Source organism: Trichoplusia ni, chromosome 26 (assembly GCF_003590095.1).
Source record: "Trichoplusia ni isolate ovarian cell line Hi5 chromosome 26, tn1, whole genome shotgun sequence".
Classification (NCBI taxonomy): domain Eukaryota; kingdom Metazoa; phylum Arthropoda; class Insecta; order Lepidoptera; family Noctuidae; genus Trichoplusia; species Trichoplusia ni.
Window position 1 is genome coordinate 4,040,727 of NC_039503.1, and position 25,397 is coordinate 4,066,123.

General features: G+C 35.2%; 2 protein-coding genes across 4 annotated transcripts; one reads left to right on the forward strand and one right to left on the reverse strand.

The window, feature by feature from the left end:
* Positions 1–6,399: 6,399 nt before the first annotated feature.
* Positions 6,400–11,785, reverse strand: LOC113505466 (PR domain zinc finger protein 5-like). The gene is made up of 5 exons (XM_026888184.1): positions 11,492–11,785; positions 10,132–10,279; positions 9,381–9,515; positions 8,376–8,567; positions 6,400–7,798 (listed from the first exon to the last, which is right to left on the reverse strand). Exons 1-5 carry the CDS (start codon positions 11,645–11,647, stop codon positions 6,681–6,683), a joined length of 1,749 nt encoding a protein of 582 aa, XP_026743985.1. The 5' UTR covers positions 11,648–11,785; the 3' UTR covers positions 6,400–6,680.
* Positions 11,786–12,169: 384 nt separating this feature from the next.
* On the forward strand, positions 12,170–25,119 carry LOC113505461 (zinc finger protein 431-like). 3 transcript variants are annotated; one of them, XM_026888164.1, is made up of 5 exons: positions 12,170–12,407; positions 14,134–14,269; positions 15,080–15,292; positions 15,899–16,159; positions 23,629–25,119. In XM_026888164.1, exons 1-5 carry the CDS (start codon positions 12,255–12,257, stop codon positions 24,624–24,626), a joined length of 1,761 nt encoding a protein of 586 aa, XP_026743965.1. In that variant the 5' UTR covers positions 12,170–12,254; the 3' UTR covers positions 24,627–25,119. The 3 variants fall into 3 exon arrangements, with proteins under 3 accessions (XP_026743965.1, XP_026743964.1, XP_026743963.1); XM_026888163.1 differs by lacking the exon at positions 23,629–25,119 and adding an exon at positions 20,602–22,124; XM_026888162.1 differs by lacking the exon at positions 23,629–25,119 and adding an exon at positions 18,524–20,000.
* Positions 25,120–25,397: the final 278 nt, after the last annotated feature.

A 25,397-nucleotide genomic window follows, 5' to 3' on the forward strand; every position in this document is an offset into this window, starting at 1 on the left:
GTCAAGTATACCTTTCCATCTTTCTTCGGACGTGGAAAATCCATGAGGATTTGGTAAAGAAGGTTTTATACCGTACTGTCAGGTTGTCTATCGAAAATATGCCCGCGGTCGCATTTTGTGGTTATTGTCCATGAGCTATATCTCCCGCCAGCAGCCAGCCAGTAGAATATCATATAAATCCCTACTAATATTATAAATGCGAAAGTAACTCTGTCTATCTGTTATGCTTTCACGTCTAAACCACTGAACTGATATTAATGAAATTTGGTACATAGATGGAGTTGACCTTGAGAAAGAACATAGGATAGCTTTTATCCCGGACTTTTGAAGAGTTCTCTTGGAAACGCGATATAACCGACCTCGACGCGGGCGAAGCCGCGGGCGAAAAGCTAGTATTGTATAAATGAAGAAGTATTAATTATGTATTAACATTAATTTATTGTATATTTGTCAGTATTAAATGTGTATTATATATTTTTGGTATTTTTATTGCTCTGTATTAATTTTTTCCTCTTTTCCGTATCAACATCAAGTGTAGCTTTACTTGTGATCGATCAACTTGTGAAGTTGAATTTAGCGTCTAAAACAAAATCTAGTACTTACCTAGTTTTATAATATTAATAAAAAATAAAAATATGAAATGCATCAAAGATGTCTGTGGACTGAAAAGGTTAAAATTAGCTAAATGAAACACAATAACACTTTCATATGCGTTTATAAAACTTAATAAATTATCTTAAATGCTATTGTGATCAATTATGCGTCTAGTTATTACTATAAATCATTATAAATACATTAAAATAATTGATATAAATTTATACTACCTAATTAACTATAATCTATTTATATTTAAATTATTATAATAAAGCTGTTTATTGTGAAAATAAATACGATTAATTAATATTAGTGTATAAAAATAAAATTATTTACATTCGGGTTTATTTTTTAATATTATTCGCCTAGCAGGCAATGGAAATAGGTATACAACCTTAATTTTAATTTATTGTATTGTTATAATTGTAGTTCAAATAAAAATAATACTTTTTAAGTTTACAATAATAATAATCTAAAAATAGATTATAATAAGCCAATTAATATTTAAAATCAAGAGATTTTCGTAAATGATTCATTTTGAGATCATAATTTTATGTTTAAATAATATCATAATTTTTGATAATTTTTAATAATACTAGATCTGGAACTACCCCACTGTATGACAAAGATTCAGGCCCTCTAACACAAAACAACGCAAGTCGCAAATAACTGATAACTTTTGGGTCCTACGCACTCTATACAAATCTCTAGTAAATTATAAAGATAGGTTTTTTTTATATTATTTGCGTCTTGTACACTCACCTGATGTATAAACTCATAAAAGTTTCCATTCAGAAACGCGAAAATTAAGAAAACATTACAGTAATTACGATTATTACAAGTTGCAAATGCAGCCGAGAGGTTGAAGTGAAGGTAACGACGCACAGTGGGCTGAAAATAACGTTTCATGGACATTCAATTTTTTTTTCCAATTTGACGTGTTTCTTTATTGGAATCTGTTAAAACATGCTTCTTATTGATATGTTTTCAATATAAAGTCATAGATCATAGCGAAAGGCACACCTTTGATTTTTTTTTCAAAAACTTTGTATGGGGAAAACCATAAAATAAGCTATATCTCAGCTGTCGCGTGAGTGCGCGTTATTTTCTTTCACATGATTATTGCTCTATTTTTTTGCAAAATTTTGACGTATTGCACTACGCTCGCGAAAGTGCGATTACAGAGAAAAATTTTTTTGAAAAATTCGTAAATTTATTAAAAAAAATACCTATATATTTCTAAAAATTATAACATTAGCGGCCATAAACAACTTCAGTGCTGTTTAGCTCTTCTCAATTTTATAATAATGAACAATATGCGGCTAAATATGTATCAGAGAAATATGTTTTTTACCTAATTTGTTTATGACACACGGTTTTGGATACCAGACCCTTTTAAAACAATGGATTAATATCAGGAAGTACCTATTGTTGCCATATGATTTCGTTGCCATCGGTCAGCTTTAATGGAACTAATGAGGTCATGAACACACTGGAATCATCATTTCCATCTTCCATTTTCTGTTTATACCTGCTTTGGTTCGATGAACCATCAAAACCTCACTTGGACACTAAAATAAGGTAATTTTTTTCGACACACACAGGTAAACTTTTCAAAATTCTTGTTACTGTTAAATCTAGAAGAGCTTGAAGGGAAATTTTGGCTGCTGTATCCGTCACTGTAATTGTTATTTTTTTGTCAGGATAACAATGAGATTTAGCTTGCTGTAGCTTAAAGTATGATGGATACAAGTCTGACACACCTTCTGGAATTTCCCTTAGTGTTATATATTGCCACGTGGACAATTTTAAGGAGTTTTTACCAAGTGCTTTCTCTGGTGTAAAAACATGCTTGGGATATGCTTTTTTGGTAAACGAGTTTTACTTTTCAGCAGCTTCTGGGTGTTTCATCATAAACTCAATAACAGAAGCCATATTGTTCAAACCTTCTTGTCTCATCATTCGCACAGCAGCATATGCAAGCTCACTGGACTCACAGTCTCTTTGATTTTCAGTCCTTCTTTTCTTTTGTTTTATTCCTAAATCTTGAAATGGTTTTCGAAGCAAACGCTTCATACTTGTCTGTGCTTCAGTTGACGAAGATGTAGAAGGGACTGGACATTCGAGAGTGATATGAGATTCAGACGCCACAACATCTGATGCCTTCGGTTCTGCAATGCAACTTGGCCAATCAATATCACACTGAAGCCAGTCTTCATATTCGCTCGCTCGCTTCGTGAGGTTTTGATGGTTCATCGAACCAAAGCAGGTATAAACAGAAAATGGAAGATGGAAATGATGATTCCAGTGTGTTCATGACCTCATTAGTTCCATTAAAGCTGACCGATGGCAACGAAATTATATGGCAACAATAGGTACTTCCTGATATTAATCCATTGTTTTAAAAGGGTCTGGTATCCAAAACCGTGTGTCATAAACAAATTAGGTAAAAAACATATTTCTCTGATACATATTTAGCCGCATATTGTTCATTATTATAAAATTGAGAAGAGCTAAACAGCACTGAAGTTGTTTATGGCCGCTAATGTTATAATTTTTAGAAATATATAGGTATTTTTTTTAATAAATTTACGAATTTTTCAAAATTTTTTTTCTCAGTAATCGCACTTTCGCGAGCGTAGTGCAATACGTCAAAATTTTGCAAAAAAATAGAGCAATAATCATGTGAAAGAAAATAACGCGCACTCACGCGACAGCTGAGATATAGCTTATTTTATGGTTTTCCCCATACAAAGTTTTTGAAAAAAAATCAAAGGTGTGCCTTTCGCTATGATCTATGACTTTATATTGAAAACATATCAATAAGAAGCATGTTTTAACAGATTCCAATAAAGAAACACGTCAAATTGGAAAAAAAAATTGAATGTCCATGAAACGTTATTTTCAGCCCACTGTGCGACGTGTCGCGGGTTCGATCCCCGCATAGGACAAGACTATGAGATCTACAAATGGTTGTATCCTAAGTCTGGGTGTCTTTGTGCATGTGACTTGAATGTTTGTGAAACCCGCAACACAAGGATTCAATTCCTTTATACGGAACAACAAAAATGAAAGAAAGATTCATCAATTGACGTAAGAGTACCCATGACATGCCATATTCTGCGACAGTAAGCCTTTCTATATTCACTGAAAGACAGTCATCAAGAATCAGAGACTTGCATTGCTTTATACAATTAGGCTCTAGAGTCTAGACAGACGGACCGCATTTCAACTGCAATCCAATTGCAAATTCGCAGTTTAAATGCAGTTGACACAACTGCAACAGAACTACAAACCAACCATGCAGTGCATTGCAGTCGGCGTGCAGTTCTATTGCAGTTGTGTCAACTGCATTTAAACTGAAAATTCGCAATTGGATTGCAGTTGAAATGCGGTCCGCCTGTTTAGACCCTTATAGAAAACGAGCAGACAGCCAAACCACACAACCAAATTTAATAAAATTTAGCTTGAAGATAGCTTAAACATCAGAAAACAATCTACGCTGTAGTCACAAAACGGGCAGAGCCGGGGGCGTAAACTATGTTAATACTAAGTCCTTAATAAATATATTCTATACTATACAATATTATAATTAATTTCATAAGTTATATTATTGCATTTTAACTTACGTTACAATATTGAAAGTTACGAGACTTACGGTTGGCAAAATAGTCCACAATTTATAGAAAAAAAATGTTGTAAAATTGTGATGTATTTGTTGAGTCTTCCGCCTCATTTTAAACTAATATTATTATGGTTTTAGAAGCGCAATAAACGGTGTATAGGCATCTCTTATCATCATTCTCCTGTCCTTATCCCAATTATTATTTGGGGTCGGCGCAACATGTCATCTTCTTCCATACCTTTCTATCTGACGTCATCTCACAGGAAACACTCTTTGCAGCCATATCGTCTTTCACACAATCCATCCATCGTTTCCTTGGTCGTCCTCTTCCCCTATATCCATCCACATGCTCAACGCCTTCCTCACCACATGACTCATTCCTCCGCATAACATGCCCATGCCATGACAGTTTTTATACACTCACTTTTCTTATTTGTTTGTCCGGTTGGATTTTTGCAACTTAATTTTGAGTCACGTCCCGATAAGCTAGCAGGCTCAAATTTTCAGGGTAGCTTCAAACCCGATGACAATGCAATTTACAACTATAAAAAGGGCTGGACCGATTTTGTTAAAACTTGAATGGAGTGACATTTTAAAACGTGCGTATTTAGATTATTTTTTTCTGTAACCGGAGCCACTTTCAAACTTCCCCTTATATACTCATCGCTTACTCTATCTGCTCTCGTCTCGAACACCTTTCTCTTAAAATTCTTATTTCTCTTCTAAAACTATAATAATATTATTTTCAAACGTGACGGTACGAAATCCTTTTTCTTAATATTTAAGAGTTTAATAAATAATAAATTAACTTACGTTTAAATATGAGTGTGAATTTGCAAACCGTACAAAAATAAAAATTGTGATGAATACAAAACATATTTTTCTAATTTGTTAATAGAGATAATAAATGTGTGTTAAACGGTTTTACGTATAATAAACCGTATTTCCTTTTCATAAATAATAACATTGATAATACATTATTTAATTTCAGATTTGTAAATGCTTCTTTCAACCAATAAATTATACAATTAGAAAGTATATATTTTTACTAAACTTTATCGGAGAGATCTATACTAAATCTATTTTATTAATTTAAATATTTGTATTATAATTTATAATCTAAAAATACTTCAGACTATCATCGAAAGAATTAATCTCAAAAGGCTGGTTATCCAATATACATAGAAAAAAGAAAATTAAAAATATACTTTGAATGGCTGGGTTTGGAAGACTTTACATTTATAAAAAAAAAACTTGACTAAAAAGGCAACGATTATATTTGAAATACCGAAACGAAAATAACGAATGCACGGATAGCCGAGTGCTTGAGGTCACCACGCCAAACACACTGGGCGCGACGTGTCGCGGGCTCGACCCCGCGTAGGACAAGAATTTGTGTGATCCACGAATGCTTGTCCTGAGGCTGGGTGTCTTTGTGCATGTGACTTGAATGTTTGTGAAACCCGCGATATAAGCATTAAATTTCTTACTGCGGAAGTCGTCACAAAAGTGAGTATTTTATAATTTATCATTTTCTGAGCAATTTAGGATTATAAGATGATTTTGGTACCGTTCATTTCAATATTTAAAATATGATCGGTATCCAATATACAAAAAATATAGAGAAAATGCTTCTGATAACTCAAAAACGGGCAATCTTTAAATACTTAGGGAAGTCCGAGAAAAGTTTAAATTATACGAGAAAAACTAAGTCGATACATTGTAACGACATTTCAACATGAACAGACAGACAACCAGCTTAAAAACTCATAAATATAATGCGAGATATATTGTTAATAGGAAGATTTGCAATACATTGCTTCACCAAGTAACTCTGGTATCAAAAAGTGAATAGACTTTGCCAGCAATGCATTACAAATTATAGAAATATTACTCGCACCATCTAAATAAGGTATCTGACTAAAAAATCGAATAAGTCCATCTATACTCAATTTGTTTAGGTAGTTAACTAAAGGTAAACAATCTAGGTGTGTCTTATTGTCTAAAAACTCAGTTTAAAAATAAAACTCGACTAAAAACAAACGTGAAACAACAATAAGGATTACCAAATGAAATGTACCACTGAAATATATCAGTTGTTTATTTATTTAATATGTGTTTGTATAAAAAGGCACACCGAGATTGTTTACCTTTAGTTAACTACCTAAACATATGGAGTATAGAAGATTTCAAACAAATATTGGATACGTATTTATTATTATAATAAATTACGGAAATAAAATGCATCAAATATAGTGAAATCTATGGAAGAGGGAGGCAACAACGCCATGTGTCAGTAAAATATGTACCGATAAGTGACGTCATAGAAAATTTTAACTTAGGTACCATACCATTCTTGTTCACGTAAAAAAAGAAAAAATACTAATCCGATATTTTTAAGAAATCTACTTACACAGAATTTCTATTTTTTTAGTCAAATAATAAATAATTACTTACATAATTAGAAATAACATCCTTCAATATCACACTCGGGATGATGACTCTTAATATGAGATTTTAAACTTGGATTCTGTATGAAAGCCTGCCCACAAATATGGCACCTATATCTACGATCATTCGTATGAGTCCTTATATGGTATTGCAAAGATTTCAGCCTAGGATAACTCTTCTCACAATATTCACACCTAAAATTCCTTTCCCCAGTGTGTGTTGCCATATGCTCTTTTAATCTCGACGGTAAATAAAACCTCTGATCGCAATATTCGCATTGGTGTTTCAATACTTTTTGGTGATTCCTCCTTTGATGTTCCGTTAAAGTTTTTTGCCTGTTATAGACTTTGTCGCATAAATTACAGGGATACGTCCGTTTCTGACCGTGAGCTTCTGTTAAATGCTTGTTTTTCAAAGCGTAGGACATGAAACATTCGTCGCAACGCGGACAGCGTATAATAGCCTTCTTCTTATGAACTATATCAACGTGCATGTCTTTATAATGGTTGGATTTGAAAACTTTGCCGCATACTTCGCACGTATGCCGTTCGTCGTCTTTATGCCTTTTGAGATGCGCATCCAACCTCGGCTTCTCTAGGAAACAGACGCCGCATATATCGCAGGTGTAATTACTGAAGTGTTCGACCATGTGTGTGTTCAACGTGTTGAAGTCTTCGAAAACATCGTTACACATGACACACACTAGATCATTCCAAGTCAGTTTGTATAGTAACATTTTATCTGGCGCTTCAAAATATATCTTTTTCCCATGCACTTGATCTATATGCTGTTTGAAAACATTCAAATCATCAATTTTCATTGGACATAATCTGCAATCTATTCTCGTGATATCAATTTTGATCATTTTTTTGTAGCCCATGAGTAGCTGAAAGGGCTTGGTGTCGTGTGAGACGGTGTGCTCTCTTAAATCTTCTGGCTTTGGGTAGTAGTCTTTGCAGTAGAAGCAGTAGTAGTTGTTGCGTCTGTTTTTGAACGGACAGACGTATGAATATTGTATGATAGTAAGTAAGTTCTCCTCAGACATACAATCTAGATCGCGGTCGTAATTGTTCTTTTTTTCGACAGGAGGCTTTTTGACTGTTTTTGGTGATTGCTTTTTTGATGTACCTGGAAAAGTATAACGTTATATTTAGCAGCTTTTTAAACAGATCTTGTTTCAAGTTTAAACCTTGTGTCACAAATTTCACAATAATTCAAATGACATTCAGAACAAGCATTCGTGGATCACAGGAATGCTTGGAACTATATGCTATATGTTAAGATATCTATAAATAACTGACCGGCAAACCTGGATGATACCAAAACAGGCAGAAATGTGGAAAATAGTATATTTATCGCGTGGCGTTTCAACATTGTAGTGCCACGCTGTATGAAACCTATTTTGTCTAAGTCCTTTTCTAGCAACAGCGAAAGAGAAAATTGTGAGGAATATGGATGCGGCAAAAGCTAGAAAAAAACATTATAATCTGCAAATGCCAACTCGCAGTGAGCCAGTGTGGTGAGAATGGGGTCAATGAAAATGAATGAAAATTGGAAGATGCTTATGCCCAGCAGTGGGACGTTTATAGGCGGTTATTGTAGATAGAATGTATAGTATACTTAATTTATTCTTTGTACCTCATCAGAAGTCTTCTTAAAATAAATGCCAAACATTCTTAGCAATTTAATATATTTTTTCTCTTACCTGCTTTCTGCTTCTTAACGGCCACCTTCTTCTTCTTGACGGGGCCGTTCTTCTTCTTCCTCTTGATTGGCTTGTCCGAGTCTGAGGACGACGCCGACCACTCGCTCTCCTCATCCTCTTCAGGCTTGGCGTCTACTTCTAGAGGGAGAGCGAGGTCTTTGTCTGTCTCTTCTTTTTTTGGCGGTTTAATTTCTGTAGAACATAGCGAAGGTGGTTTTAGATAGATAGGTAAAATATTCTTTATTGCATACCACATAAGTACAGGATTTTATATAAATAAATAGTTACATGGTGCCACAATGGGCGGTCTAGGTAAATTTAGGTAACATTTATTTCAGATCTAGCATCATACCAGAGGTCTCGGCTTCTATCCCCACCAAGATCAAATGTTTTATTTATTTATCATTTATGTACACAGACCAATAAAAGTATCACAAATATAGAAAGAGGTGTACAAAGGTACTGCTTATTTCTTTGAGAAATCTCTTCCAGCAGACCTGCGAAAGGATAAATAAGTTAGAAAAATAGACAATAGTGTACAAGCATTGGAAAAACAGAAAGAGGTGAATATGACAAATACAATTTTAACAAAAGAAGAAAAGATAATAAAAGAGACAAACTAAGATAAGATTACAATTACATAAATAAATACATATATACAATATAAATATGACACAACAGAAATTAAGATGACAGGTAGTGATCCTTTACTCGTCTCTTAAATATGGAAATAGATGAAGTTGTGTGATGAACACTACCATTTGATCTGGTTTTTAATAGCCTGTTTTAGATCCCACTACTGGGCAAAGGCCTCCCCCTTTCTCTTCCAAACCTCTATCTTTTGCGATCCGACCACGTGCGCCCCGCGTATTTGACTAGATCATCACACAACCTTCGTCGGACGACCTCGTCGAAATAGACTACATGAATTAAATGACTATGAGTTCTTCTTTACTGGTTGACTTATTGTACTACTACATCTTACTATTGGCATGTGGTACATACCTCCCACATCTTCAGTGTAGTCCATGGACATATCGTCCTCATGGTCGAGGTCTCCGGCGGCGGAGTGCTCGCTGCAGTCGTCCTTCGGCTCCAACTTCAATTCTATATCTATCGGTGGCTTGTCGGCTTTCGTTTCTGTAAGGTTTGGAAAAGGAAAAAAATATATTAATTAAATGGAAAAGTTTTTGTTAAAATAGGCTGGATCATTTTGATCTGAGACATTAGACCAGGGCCACAATTAAATCATCATCAGGCCATATACGTCGACTGCTGGATAGAGGCCTCCCCAATTGCATGCTTCGAGATGAAGTAATGGGAATAGGATTAAATTTGACACTATTCATATTCTTCTAAGCATTTTGCCAACACAATACATAATTTGAAATTCCGTATGGAGCTCGACACTCACTGTAAAAGCTATGATATTCCAATTATTATGTTGGCACAATGCTTAGCAAAATACGAATACTGTCAAATTTAATCAACTTTTTCTTTTATTCATCGACAATAATTTTAAATAGCGAAATAGCAGGCTCCTAGCCTGGTTGTCTAGAAAGTCTGAGAACCAGTCTAACTAGGGAGTATCGTGTTACCCAGGTAACTGGATTGAGGGGGTCAGATAGGCAGTCGCTCCTTGTAAAACACAGGTACTTAGCTGCATCCAGTTACACTGGAAGCCGACCACAACATAGTTGACAAGGGCTAGGCCGATGATGACCCTATTATGGTAGTTGGCTGCATCATGACGTACCATCAGCATCCTTATCGTCGAGCTTCGCGCTGAGGAACAGCTCCTCACACTGCAGCACCTGGTGACGGAAGGCGCACGCGTCGCGGAGTCTCACCACGCACGTCGCGCACACGCCGCAGTCGCGATCGTTGTCGTCCACGTGGGATAACTATGATAATAACAATTTATTATATTTGGAATTAACTCAAGTTGTGGTGCAACACAGATGTAAACATGTGCTGTTCACTTGATAATCAAGGTAGATAATTGTTTAGGAAAGGGTTACTCAAGGGTATTTATTAGGGGACTGCTCGACCTTTTAAACTACCTTTCGCCGTATGGGTCGAAGGTTGATTCAGAAAGCGGAAATTGTTGACATGGCCTGTATTAGTTCAAAACAAAGAAGCTTAAGGAAAACAGGCAATTGGTTGAAGAAACTCTGAGGAGGTGATGGGTAGCAATGAAGAAGAAGAAGTGGCAATGGAGTAGATTAGTGAAGGGTATTGGAGGCAAGGAGGAGCCTCAGTATGAAGGCAAAGCTTCAAGAAGGTAATGGAAAGATGCTTGGATGTTGTCTGTTAGCAATAGAGAAGGCTACAAGCAGTAGTAGAGATTCTTGTTGAAGGTAAAGAATAGAGAGATAGAAAAGGCTGTGGATGGTGACTACAGGTGTATGAAGAAGTTCAAGGGTGGCAATAGGAAAGTCTAAGGATAAAATCTAAAAAAGCTTTAACAGGTTCAAACATAATATAGGTACATTTTGGTCTGTTATTTTCAGAGTTTCCATGGTCAGCTAAATAGTTAACTATAATTATCTGTTGTGTTAATAAAAATTAATATGAGGAACCTTGAACACGCTACTATAATACTATTTCTTAGACATCAAATTCAAAAAAATATTATTGATTCATATATTATTTATCATTAGTGCCCCACTGCAGGGGAAAGCCTTTCCTCCCTCCTTCCATTTGTCGGGTTCTAACATAACCAGAGGCCAGATTTGTGAGAGTCATTAAAACAATCATATAATCATATTATTATTTTCATGACTGCCTTAGACTGACAAGTAAGTTAGACTTACAGATAAAGTAAGGTGTATGGACCAAATTATAGCATTCAAAACAAGTCATAAATACTTTAGAATTATTAAATGTTGTTAAAATTATCCTACATAGCTTCATAGACGCAAAACTAATTAATAGAGAAAACAAGACAGTACTCTTATAACTACGCTAGTAAATAAGGAAATGGCAATTATAAAATATCTAAAATAAACAAAACAAATAACAAAAACTAATATTTAAAGAATAGTAGAACATTCAACATTATAGTTTAAATTTTGTTCTTTTACCATAAACAAATTGTTTTTTTTTTCACTCACCAAGACACCAAAGCAGTCCATGATCATATCGGCGTACACTTCCTTCTGTTCCATCCAAGTATACTCCGCGGTCAGAACTCTACATTTTTTTATAGCTCTACAACATCTACATAACGCTGGATCTATTATAGGGCCGTTGTTTTTAACCGTAGCCATTTTGTTTTAAACTCCCTCAAAAGTATTTTCTAATCTAGTTTCGCATTATTTACATTCAGAATTATTATAGTTTTTATTTCGATTTATTTTGTACAAGAAAGCAAGAAAGCTTCTACACGCCAAACTGTCTTGTCAATATCACAGAGTAAAAATTTCAATAAAATGTCAATATCTGTTTACGTTTAGTTATGGCTCTTTTTGTTTTTGACATGGAATCACTACTATATATTTTGAAATACACCTGAAAGTTTGGCTGCATACCAAAAGCTAAACAAAGTAAATAATGTTAACGTTATAACTGTATTAGTGAAAAACCTTTGATATCTTGGTTTAATAAAAAGCTTTTATTTAGCCTGTCTCTAGCTTTCTTTGGTACAAATAGTTTTTTTAAGTTATTGCTTCTGAAAAACGTGTGAAATGTTTTCCATTCGATACAAAACAATCAACAACAATGTCAACCATCTCATTACAAAACAACGCACGCTTTTTTATAGCAATCTCAACTCTCAACACTCTCAAGTCCTTAAGATTTTTTTATCTGTGACAAAATGGCGGTATTTCGTTGAGGCGAGCTTGTGTTTCTTGTTTGTTATGTGAAATCGCAATCATGTCGGAAGTAAAGAATGAAATAGCGACTTATTTCGGGAGATGCAAGTGTTGTCTCTCCTATGGATACCTTAAGAACATGTGGACTGAACACCAATTTGAGGGAGAATCGGAAGTATACGGCGAAATGCTTGTCGACTGTTTTGCTCTCACTGTGAGTATCTTTCGGCTATGAGGCTATTTGCCCAATTTACTTCGACATTGATTTGGCTTCAAAGTTTCATACAGATTTTGGCTTATTGTCTTTCCACACACAACAAATATTTAATAATATTCCCGAGAATTATTATTTCATTTTATTTACGACTTTCCTAGTTTCAATTAGAATTATCAAACGCCACGCCGTTCTATGCGACGTCATGATGGTAAAAATTTCGAATGAAATAATTAATTTGATTGTTATCATAATTCTCTTGATACGGAATTGTTTACGTTTAAAATTCAAGTGAATTTAAAATTCACTAAAAACTGCCCACCATTATATTATGAGAATGATTGGCTAATTTAATTTACAGCGACTTTGATTTTACGTCTATGAACACCACTAAAAAATATTTAAAAATAAAAGTATTTGTCTCCAAAAAAATAAGTCAATATATTGGACGAAATTAATACTACTATCAATAAATTAAATACTTAGGCCTCTTATATTGCAGTGGCCTAAGAAATAACATTACATTTTAAGCAGCGCCCTTGTACATCTTATTTTCTTATTTGGTATTTACTTTTTTCTTATCATGAATTATGTTATAAATATATAATAATGATGATTAATATTTTAATTGTGCAGACATCTCTGTAGCAAAGGTCTCTCCTCCATCCTTCCCCAAAGAGTCTTTTTGTTTTAGTAGTAAACCTTTTTCCTCCTATTTATTACTTCAGATTATTGTCCTAGCGGATTCCAAGAAAGTCAATACTTTCTGGACACACCAAGCTTAAGTGCTAGGTGGTTTTCATTGTAATTTGGTGATGAGATATTAATAAGTCTTGTCCAATTTTTTACTCTGATATTCATTCATGCCTGATTACCAGAGGTCTCATGTACCACCTCCTAAAGGTGTTGTACTTGTGGAATTGAAGAGAATATATTTATTTTATTTATTTACAAGAACATGTAAACAAATGGAGTTATTAGTCCTCATATCTTCTACCATTTTTGATTGAAAAGTAAACCTTGATGCAGTTCCTCTTTAAATCTTAGACAACACATTGAAAAGAGACCTTTCTGTTTGTGTTGGTTTTCATCATCCATTATGGTTGTCTTTTTACCAAATAATTTTTAAATTATTCTTCATTTTGGTAAGATATTTGAATTAAAGTTAACAATCTTAATGAGACTTGAAAGAATAAAATCATATCAAATAATTACTGACTTAAATTATACTTGCACATTATTTTTAATTATCATTATTGTTCTTATATGTGACTTCTTGTGGGTTGAACCTCTGACTGACCTTAACCAATTCGTAACGTGACGCGTTACGGCGCCAGTACGTCTATCTTCCCTTTCACTTTTTTCTTGTTCTTTCTCTCTCTCCTCTTTTTCTCTCTCTCGCCTCTTTCTCTCTCTCTCTCTCCTCTTTCTCTCTCTCTCTCCTCTTTCTCTCTCTCTCTCCTCTTTCTCCCATGGATATGGCAACAATACCTCTCTCTCTCTCTCTCGCCCTCCCTCTCTCCCTCTCTCTCTCTCTTTAAGTTATCACTTCTGCTAAGCATCTCAAGCCTCAGACGTGTTTTTTTCTTTAAACACTTTACGAAATAATGTTTCTAATTTATAATAGACTGCATAACGATTTGGTGTAACGGTTTTATTAGTGCAACATTATAGTGGTTTTATTGTGTATGTTATTTGATAAATAAATAAAATCTTTCCCCAACAGTGGGACAGTTCCGAGTCCATCGATCAAGACCAGATATGCGAGCAGTGTGTCAACAGGTTGCGGGACGCGTGCGACTTCAAGAAGATCGTCCTCACCTCGCAGGAGGATTTCTACCGGCAGTTAGGAGATGGTGATGGTTAGTACTTGGTATTTTTGACTGATTTCAAAAGTGAAGGTTTCAAGATACCAGCGTTGCCAGACGTCTCGATTTTGGCGGGACGTCCCGATTTTTTTATGAAATTTAAAGGTCCCGCGCGGGACAGGCTCGGTACCGCTTTTCGGAGAGAACCTGACCGTACGCCTTTCGTAGGATTCACACAGACTATTGTTTTAAACTAGTGACGTAGCGCGGTTCACCGACGCCCGGGGCGGATTCACACCAAGTACGAATCTAAATGAACGCTCGATATTTTTCTCCGAGTTAAGTTACACTGGTTAGCTTGTTTTGATCGCGCGCAGAACATCAAACATCAAGGTAATCGTGAGTTAAATAAAAAGTCAAACATGTACTTGAAAACCTTTGATTAAAAGTACGTGAATCCCGCTATTTACACTCAAAAAGTACCAAAACGCTGCAAGATACTCTCTTTTGAGTTTTTATGTTTGTTACCTCAGAACTTTTTATTGGATGGATTGATTTTGTTGATTTTTTATATGTAACGTGAAATATTTGTCGTTATTAATATAAAAATTCAGCAAGTTTGGCTTAGTACATTTTATTTGACGTTGCGTTTTGTTTTTGTTGTTAAAACAATATTGTTATGAGTCGAAATGGCTTATGTTTAAAATTCAAGTTTCTTATATTTTGATAGTAATATTAATAATATGGGAAGCACTCCAATTTGGCCAGCGTTCACCATTTTATATTACGCTGTACAAATGATAAAGTACAAAAAAAATGTTTCTCCAATTATTCTCAATTATAAATACCTATATTTAATCCCAGATAAAGACACAATACCAAAACTCGAAGACTGCGACGAGGAGTACCTCATGGTGTATAAAGAGGCGGATAGCGACACCGCTGACACAGCTGACACCGACACAGCTGACATGGACGTCAGTGTCAACGACGCCAGCGCGTGCGATGAAGAATACGAGGATGTTGAATACCTGGAGGACGAGGTTGGTGGAGACGCTAAGGAGGCTTTAGTTGCAAGTGAGTAACAGTTTTGGGTAGACAGTAGTTTATGTTACTCCTTAGTTATGGGATGATTTCGGTGATTTTTTTGAGGAATTAGCGTCTCGTTGACACTTCTCGTGACCCAAAGGCTGGCTTTTACCTATCTCAGAGGATTAGCATTGCCATTCAACGTGGCAATGCTGCCAGCCTTTTGGGCGCACTTCCAGCCGGCAGCGATGCCGATGAATTTTTTGATGCCTTGAATTAATTATTGTTTATGTTTTTTTTTTGTATATAGCAAATGATTATACTGTAAATAGAGAAAATATGTAAAAATAAAAGCTTCGACATCTTTAGTAATTATTCGGGACGAATTTTTATTTTTGTTGCGAAAAATTTATTAACTTGTCCTACGTAAGAATCAAACCTGCTATACATCGCAAACAGTGTTTGCTGCTTCATAATTACTTTCATTCCTCCTTATTACTCATATCCAAGATATATTTGACCCAAGTTATTTAATTAATTTATTTTATTGACTACCATAATGATTTTCTATCCACAATTTTTTACTTATATTTCCAGAAGTTCATCATTATTAAAATCAAAACCATCTATTAATCCCACAATCTGACTTCACAGCTTCATCAACGCAAGCTCAAAAACCGAAACGACGTCGCAAGGCCGACACTCCAACAGACTCAGACGACGGCGTTAAAAGAAAATGGCCGAAACGTCTCCCCAAGAACGAGAGATTCAAAACGTACAAGCAATACACGGAGGAGAATCTAAGACAGTGCTTGGAGGCCGTACGAAGTGGAGAAATAACACCGAACGATGCAGCAAGAAAGTATAATATACCGAAGAAGACGATTTGTGCGAAAATGAGGCTGGAACCGACAGGTCAGTAGTAGTTTGAATGTGGTTTTTCGTTGATCCGACTTTGAATAGAGGGTGTTGTTAATTTGTGGGTAGTTTTTTTTTGTTTTTTGATCTATAGTAAGGCCAACCAGACAGAGATAGAAAACGTAAACAAGCAATTACTGAGTTATTGTGATGGCGAGGGATTATTATCCCTGTCCTTATCACTCGTACGCGCATATATGGCGTGAGTTGGTCGATGTCAGCTGTCGTTATGGGTTTCGTGGTACAAGAAATCAATCAGTGCGGCAGTTGTCAACATTTGGTCTGCATGTTGTGAACTAGTTCATTCCTTCATTTTTGTCGAAATTCGAACTTTATAATAGTTTATTCAAATAACAATGTCATGAACCCCTGAGTATTTGTTTACATTATTTATCTCGTCTGGTTGGCCTTACTATAAGATTGTGCTTGTTGGGCCAATTTTGTTTTTTTTTAGTAAAAATGTTAGCTGTTTTTTGATCTCATTAAAATTTTGGTTGAGTTTGTTTATTAGTCTTTATTTGAAGTCGGTTGTATGTTTTTGTTGTTAAATTAATATTATTTTGTTCTATGGTCGAATGTTTGCCAATTTACTTGTTGCAAACTGATTGCTCATGCCAGTTTTCGATACTGTTTCGTACTAATTTGCTCATTAAAACTTATTGTGTTTAGAATGTAGGAATTTATCAAAGAATTTTTATGAGCCAACTTCTTTACACTAAATTGGTCTTTATTCGCGTAAAAATAGAGTTTAAAATTGCCGGAGCTTCGAAGGTACGCCGCTGCTGAAACTTAAAGCTAAGAGATTATATACTGTGACATAATCTCAATACAAAATATTAATGTCAAAATTCGTCACTTTTTTAACCCCCAACGCTAAAAAAGCGGTGTTATAAGTTTGACGTGTCTGTCTGTGTCATCGTAGCTCCCGGATTGAGCGATTTTAATTTAGTTTGTTTTGTAGTTGTTAGTTTGTTTTGTGTTTGTTTTGTAGCCTTAGGCATGTTTCATAAAACAAACGGTCGAGCCGTTTAAATGTTGCGGGGGGTTTTCTTTAATTTTAATTTAGTAGCCATATATAAACATGATTGAATTTTGAAAATGATGGTATTACGAGGTCAGTCTAGCCCTTTTTTTATCTTTGAATTTGCGACAAAGTTTGGCAAGCATCTTGACTATTATTATGTTAAAACTGCACTTTCATGTAAAACTGGTCAATATAACTTTGATATCCTATTTTCATTGAAAGTTTATGAGTTTATGAGGATATAAAAGTTTATGAATAGGTTTCCAATTACGTGTTTTTGATGAGATCATAAACTGAATCAAATATTAACAAATTGGAATGAAAAACAGTAGCCAATATATGTATTCGAGGATGCACCGTCATGTCGTTAAATTTTATTTCATATCTAAATGTATTTTTAAATAATTTAAAATTTATGAAAAATATGCATAACAAAGCAATATTGACCAGTTTATCTAAAGCAAAAACTTTTCTATAGATCTGTTTTTTTCGTTTACTATCATTGTGTGTGGTTTTTACCCGACTGCAAAAGTAAGGGCTGTGTTTATCGCTCTTATCTTGTAAATCGCTGATCGGTTTTGTTTTTATCATTGCCCATACTACGCTGTACGTTAATTTTTACACTTTAATTTTATGCAGCTGATCAAAATCATCGAGATATATCGAGAATCTAATCTCAACTTTCTTGAGGCGGAATCATAATTATAACCAAAAATGTGTTATTCACGCATTTTAAATCGGAGCCTTATGTGTAACCTTTTTGAAAGTAATTCTAAAAGAAAAACGTATTTTCGTACTTATTTACTGATGACGTCGGGCATACGTGTTTTACGTAATAATAAAATAAAATTATTTATATATAGGTCCTAAAATACCACCTTGAGGAAGTCCACTCAAACTATATAATCTAATAATTAGGCTGAAAGTACAAGTCTTAATAAAAAAATAACATTCCCGGGGAGTTAGGTAAACATAAAATCTGTATGTAGGTACGTAAAACCAGCACGACTAATGACTAACTATTTAATGGCAATGTGATATCTTGGAATAGAAAACTTCAAATGTATGAGAATGACTTTCCATCTAGACATTTGAGTGATTCTTCAGCGCTTGGTGTAATGTAACTTGCACTCAACCTCCAGTTGTATTATTTTCGAATGGTCTATGTTCAATCTAGTATCAGAAATACCTAAGCACGAAGATGCTGAAAAAAAGGAACGAACTTATCTATTAAAACAGCGATATAAGCAGAAAACATGTAAACAAGAAAATGTATATAAAAACATAATTTATAATTAATAAAAAATGGAAATCAATGTATGAATTTCTTGTTGTAGATGTCCTGACCGACAATACAACGAAAACAACAAATACATTGGAAATTAAAAAGAAAGAGATCAAGCAAAGAGATCCTAACACACCCCCTGTCGACGCGAAAACAAAACCCGCAGTAAAACAGAAAACAAAAGATAAACCCGTAAAACGTAACGTAAAAAAGACGAATAAAGTTGATACAGATACTAAAATACAGTCAACAGATGAAGATAACGCTCCTGTTGACGCAGAACAAATTAGAACTAGGTACAAAGCCATTGTCGACGAGAAATTTAAATCTGGCAAGACAGAACCAGAGAAAAATGACGTAAATGAACTTGCCAAACACAAAGATAACCTCAAAACGATACTGCATAATACTAATGCCACAGCTATCAAAGGCTACTGGGGTGTCGGCTATTACTGCTATTTTTGCGACGAACACAAAGAAACCCCTTCCGATTTAAAAACACATAACATTGAAAAACACTCCAAAATAGAAGAAGTCATTCAAGTCAAATATGTTGCTGATTTAGTCATAAGACTGGATATCACTAATCTTAAATGTAGTCTATGTGATAAAGTTATAAATACTCTAGAAGATACCATGGAACATTTGAAAACGATGCATGAGAAAATCATACATTCAGACGTCAAAAATCACATTATACCATTCAAATTTGACACGGAAGTGCTAAAGTGTGTGATGTGCGAAAAGGAATTCAAATTCTTCAAACTTTTGTCCGAACACATGAGTGAACACTACAGGAATTATGAATGCAATACTTGTGACCGAGCTTTCATTAACAAACAATCAATGCAAACACATAGCTACAGACATAATCGAGGCGTTTTTAAGTGCGCGAAATGTCCAAAAGTTTTCGATTGCCGTCCAAAGAAAAGCGCTCATGAACGAGTAGTCCATACGATGTTTAACAAAACCCGAAAATGTGCGTTTTGCGATGAACGGTTCTCGACGAAAGACCTCGTACAAATTCATGAAGTCAAAGTCCATGGTGTCAAACCGATTGTATTTTCTTGCACGGCATGTAACAAGTCTTATAAAAGTCAAAGTTCTTTGATAACTCACAAGAATCGCTTTCATTTAATGTTGAGACCCCATAAATGTTCTTATTGCGAAATGGCGTTCTTTTCCAAAATGGAGTTGAAGTCACATACGGTTACTCACACTAAGACGCGGGATTTCAAGTGTAATATGTGTAGTAAGTCGTTTGGTACGCGATGCAGTCTTAATCAGCATGTGAGGTGTCATTTAGATGATAGGAGATACAAATGTGATCAATGTGAACGTGGTTTCGTTCACAGGACCGCGTGGAAAGTTCATATGCGGAGTAAACATGGGAAGATTGTTTGATAGATATGTATCTTTAACGATTCTCGCAATAGGGACGTTAGTCCTTGTGTCTCGTGAGGTTTTGCAAACATTCAAGTCACATGCCCAAAGACACCCAGACTCAGGACAAGCATTCGGACACTTGTTCTACGTGGGGATCGAATTCGCGACATGTCGCGTTCAGTGGGTTTGGCATGGTGACCTCAACCGCTCTGCTATGCGAGCAGTTATTTAGTTTTTTTTAATGTATGATGAAAGTAAAGCTTGGGGTTAGAATTAAACCTCCTTTTGACCTCTCACGTGACCTTACATATGAAACCCTGAAATATATATAATATGTAAATAATTCGGTTAGTTAGTTAGTTAGAAAATGATAAGTTTTAGAACTAGTTTTAATTAGGTTTTGAATAGAAAATTACTATACGTTTTATACCAGACTACTTTACAAGAACGGTAGTTAATTAATTCTTTTTAACAAGTTTTTTTCTATGGCTACGATGTTTATTATTTATCTAATATTTTTTTTTAGAATTTTATATCTTTTTTGTAAATAATGACAATAATGTTTTAAAAACTTCTGTGAAGTAAAAAAATCGTAGTTAGTACTATAAATAAATTATTTTACTATAAACCGTATATGACTTTGTTTTGGAACCTTAACGTATATTTAAAGATTACATTCTGAAAGAAATCTCCTCAAAACAAAAGTGAAAAGTGCAAAATTACAGAATAAACTCTTGTTCGTAGATGCACTGGGAACTAAAAATACTACGGAGACTTCACTGCATCAGCTACAAAACAATGAAAGGACTATACTGAAAAAATATAAAGATAATGTGCGTTTAATTATAACGAATTCTAACGCTACCCCGATTAAAGGGCGCTGGGGAATCGGCTACGGCTGTCTCTACTGCGAATACCATACTCAAATACCAGCAGAATTAAAAGAACACACGACAAAAATACACAAAAACGACACAGGAAAAAATAAAGTTAAATCCGTAGCAGATATGATTATAAAATTAGATATAACTGACTTAAAATGCAAGCTTTGTGCCAAAGAAATAAACAATCTCCAAGATTTTATGCAGCATCTACATCTAATACACAAATTACCAATCAATTTTGATATTAACAACCATATAGTGCCCTTCAAGTTTAAAACAGAACAACTGCTATGTGCGTTATGCGACAAACCGTTCAGTCATTTCAAACATTTAACCGAACACATGACTGATCATTACCCCAACTACAAATGCGATGAATGTTCAAGACAGTTCATAAATCTGCGATCGCAGAAGATACATTCGTTTCGACATCGCATAGGGACATTCAAATGCATGCACTGTCCAAAAATCTTCAACACACGAATCAAAGTTAAGGAGCACGAAAGAGTTATACACCAAAACGGTTCGAAAACACGAAAATGTGGGTATTGTGACGAAAAATTCATGGATTCCGTACAGAGAACGAATCATGAGGTCAAAGTCCACGGAATTCAAATGCCGAAGTTTGAATGCAAAGCGTGTGGCAAAAGTTTCGATAGTCAACGATCTTTGAATAACCATGTCAACCATTTTCATTTGTTGCTAAGGCCTCATATTTGCCCGGAATGCGGTAAAGGTTTTTATAAGAAGAATGAATTGAAGAGGCATTCAGTCAAACACACTGGTTTGAGAGAGTTTCAGTGCAAAGTTTGTTTCAAATGGTACGGGTCGAAGAGATCTTTAACGGCACACTCCAAGTTGCACGAAGATAGAATTGTTTTAGCTTGTGAGTATTGTCCGAAAACGTTTAAGAATAAGAACGGATTGGTTCACCATATTAGGAGTCAACATGGTAATATATATTAAAAGGAATAGTCAATTCTCTTGAGAATATAATGATGCAGAACCATTGTGGATCCTGTCGGGCACAGCGAATAATTAGGAGAGAGGAAGCAGTAATGACACTACCAACCTTATATTTAATAGTACACATATTAAATCTTGATTTTATCTTTGTATGTATTAAGTAAATACATATATTGTAATATGATCTGGTGAAAAATTATGCTGTTTTGGAAACGTGACAGTGCAAGCTGTGTTACTGCAATCAACTTTTAAGATATGTCGAAAGGGCATCAGGTGGTGAGAGACGCGCTAGATCGAAACGGATGGAGGTTGCCTTGATGTTGACCACGACCCTCACATATGAAGGACTCCAGCCAGAGTCGCGCAGAGCATGAAATCAAAAAAATCAAAAGCAAAAGTTTTTATTTCAAATAGTCCGTTTCTCAGACACTTTTAAAACGTTACATTACTGACTCTATTTGCACGGTTTCAAAGTGTCATTCTTATGGAGAATAACCGGCAAGAAACTCCATGCGCGAGCGATCCCGTTACTCTGGCTAAAGCAGTAGAAGGGTGTCTTTAATCTGTGGAAGTCCGACATATCCTCAAGCCGCGCCGTGCCCTCGACGTGGGTTGAATTCATTAGCGTTTTAACCCGAAATAAAAAAAAAGATAAGAGGGACTGGTATAGTTACCGGCACGGATCTTGAGCGCTCGGAGGAAGAGTGGGGATCGCTTTGCGCATCTTAAAATAAAACGCCAAACAATTGTGCGTACTCGTCGTCTTGAGGTGCATGCAACTGCAGCAAACAACGAATTTCGACGAATCCCTCATGTCGGCTATGACGCGATGCGCTACGGGACAATCACTGCACTTGAGTCCGCCCCGCGCCACACTCACACAATCACTTCCGCGCAGGTGAAGGTCAGCGCTCAAGATCCGTGCCGGTAACTATATGAAGAAGAAAAGTCACCTGATAATTATAATATGAAGCTATTAATACTACACTAGCGGAACAAAAACAGCTGTATTTAATAGACGATTTTTTTTTTGTAATTGAATCTACCAACCCACTTCGAAAAAGTGTAGTGATTAATGCTTAAACATTCCCTATACAGTAAAATGTCTGTGTCTAGCAGTAGGACTGGCGTATTATTTATATTATACTTGATTTAATTATTAATAATATAGTAATTGTTTGTTTTATTCGGAGTAATTAAAGTGAATGCCACAGTGATGTAAACTACAACTTATGACTATGACTATCTGTTTATTAATTCAAAAGTTTGTCTTTTATGGTCTTAACTTATATGTTTCTTATATATATTATTTTTATAATTATTGTAAATACAGAAACATGACATGAGAATGATCTTATTTTTTTATTAGACAATATAAACACCCAAATACTCCTTAGACATATTAAAAATTATTTCGGTAAGTATTATAAAAATAAAATGTAAGTATAGGAGTTCCTGGATATCCCAAAACCACAACTTTTTTCTGAGTTTTATCTTAAGTGCTAAATATGGTTTTTATGATAAACAATGTTAATATGTACTGTATTTATTTAATAACGGTTTACCTAAGCTTATTCATCGGGATAGCTCGACTAGACCCAATCAGACAGTCTTACGTCCCCGTCCTCTCGTCAGGTCCTAAGTAACGACTCAGGTTGGGTCCGAAACTAGTCGCCTGACTAGTTTATTACTCGCTCGGGCTGTCTCTATATATTCGAACTAGTAAACCGTTATTTTTAAATGAATAATTATGAAACCGCCTCACAAAAGTAATAATACAAATACATATATTTTAAAAACAACGGATTTAACAATCTTACATAAAAAGTTGTTTACGATATAATTGTGCGTTTAACTACATTTATTCTTCAATATTACATCTCTCGCAAACATACTAACTCCAAAATAATTCATTCCACAGAGGAAGCAGATTCCAACCGAGAGAAAACATTCCGACTCGTGAGAGAAATAAAAGCGATCCTAACATACACGAACGCGACACCTTACAAGTCAAAGTCCATCCGGTACTACTGCGCGTACTGCTCCACCGATGGCCCCAACTTCGAGGATCCCGACGACTTACGATCCCACACACGAACAGAACACATACACGACAGAATAGAGAAAATAGAATACGCTATGCGGCCATATTGGATGAACGAAGTACTAAAACTCGATATAGACAACCTCCTTTGCACAGTATGCTGTATTGTCATCAACAATTGGAACGAAATGTTCAGGCATTTAAGAGAGAAACATAACGTTCATCTAGATCAAGCGTATACCAGAGTCATACCCTACGTACTGAGAAGCGATCTCCAATGTGCATTGTGCAAAGAATCCTTCTCCAATTATATGCATCTAGACGGGCATATGAACGCCCACTACAATAACTACGTCTGCGACGACTGCGGAGTCACATTCCTCGCCCAGAACCGTTTGAAACAACACGTCAAAATACACAACATTGGCAAGTATCCGTGCAGTATGTGCAAAAAGGTTTTCTCCCTAGAAAAGTATCGGCGTAAACACGAAGAGACTGTTCACAAGCAAATGTGCAAGTTCAAATGTCTGTACTGTCCTGAGAAGTTCACTGGGGAATATGTGAGGCATTTGCATTGCTTAGAGGCGCATAAGGATAAGGTGAAAACTATTACGTGTGAGCAATGCGGCAAGGTTTTCACTTGGCGACAGTACTACATGAATCATATGAAGAAAAAACATGACAATATACGCAATTACGAGTGCGATGAGTGTGACAAGAAGTTCTTTAGTAATTACGAGCTGAAAGACCACGTGCTAAGGCATATAGGTAAGAAGAATTACGAGTGTGGTGTGTGTCATAAGAAATATTATTCCATGTTGGCGTTGAAACAGCATGGGAAGCAACATAGGAAGGATGAGAAAGATGATAATTGATTTGTAAGTATGGTATAGGTGTGTTTTTTTGGGCAGAAACTAAATGCAGTTTAAATATGGTATTTAGTAGAAAGAACTCTGTTAATTCCGTCAGACAGATTGCCAAAAATATAAGAAAGGTATTTTTTCTTTCATCTCTTAAACGTGTGACGTCACTTACCAGTACGCTGTTTACTAGCAAGTGATGTTACCATATACATTTCATCATCTTATGATGTGATAAAATTAAAAATACGTATTCTATATTTTTCTGAAACCTGTCAGATGGACTACCTAGATTATTTTAGTTCAATATTGTTAGCAAAATAAAATTATTTTTTTGTGCTATTGAGGATTTATGCGGGCAATGCAATCTTGTAAGAATGTTCTTTAAAAAACTAAACGTCTCAATTAAACATTTGTAGTCTTGCTAACTCCTATTCAAAATTTATATTTGTTTTTTTGCTTCCTTGTATCGCGGGGTATTTCACACACATTCAAATCACACACACAAAGACACCCAGACTCAGGACAAGCATTCGTGGATCACACAAATGCTTGTCCTACGCGGGGATCGAGCCCGCGACACGTCGCGCTCATTTGGTTTGGCGTGGTGACCTCAACCACTTGTCTATCAAGCCAGTCAGTCAGTTCCCAATATTCCCAAAGCGGCTAAGCATATAGTCTAATCTACCTTTTTAGTTAATTGAAAACTATTTTCGTTAGGTACATACTCGCTTAGTGTTTTGCCAAACATTAATTTAATTTAGTCTTTTAATGTATTATAACTAC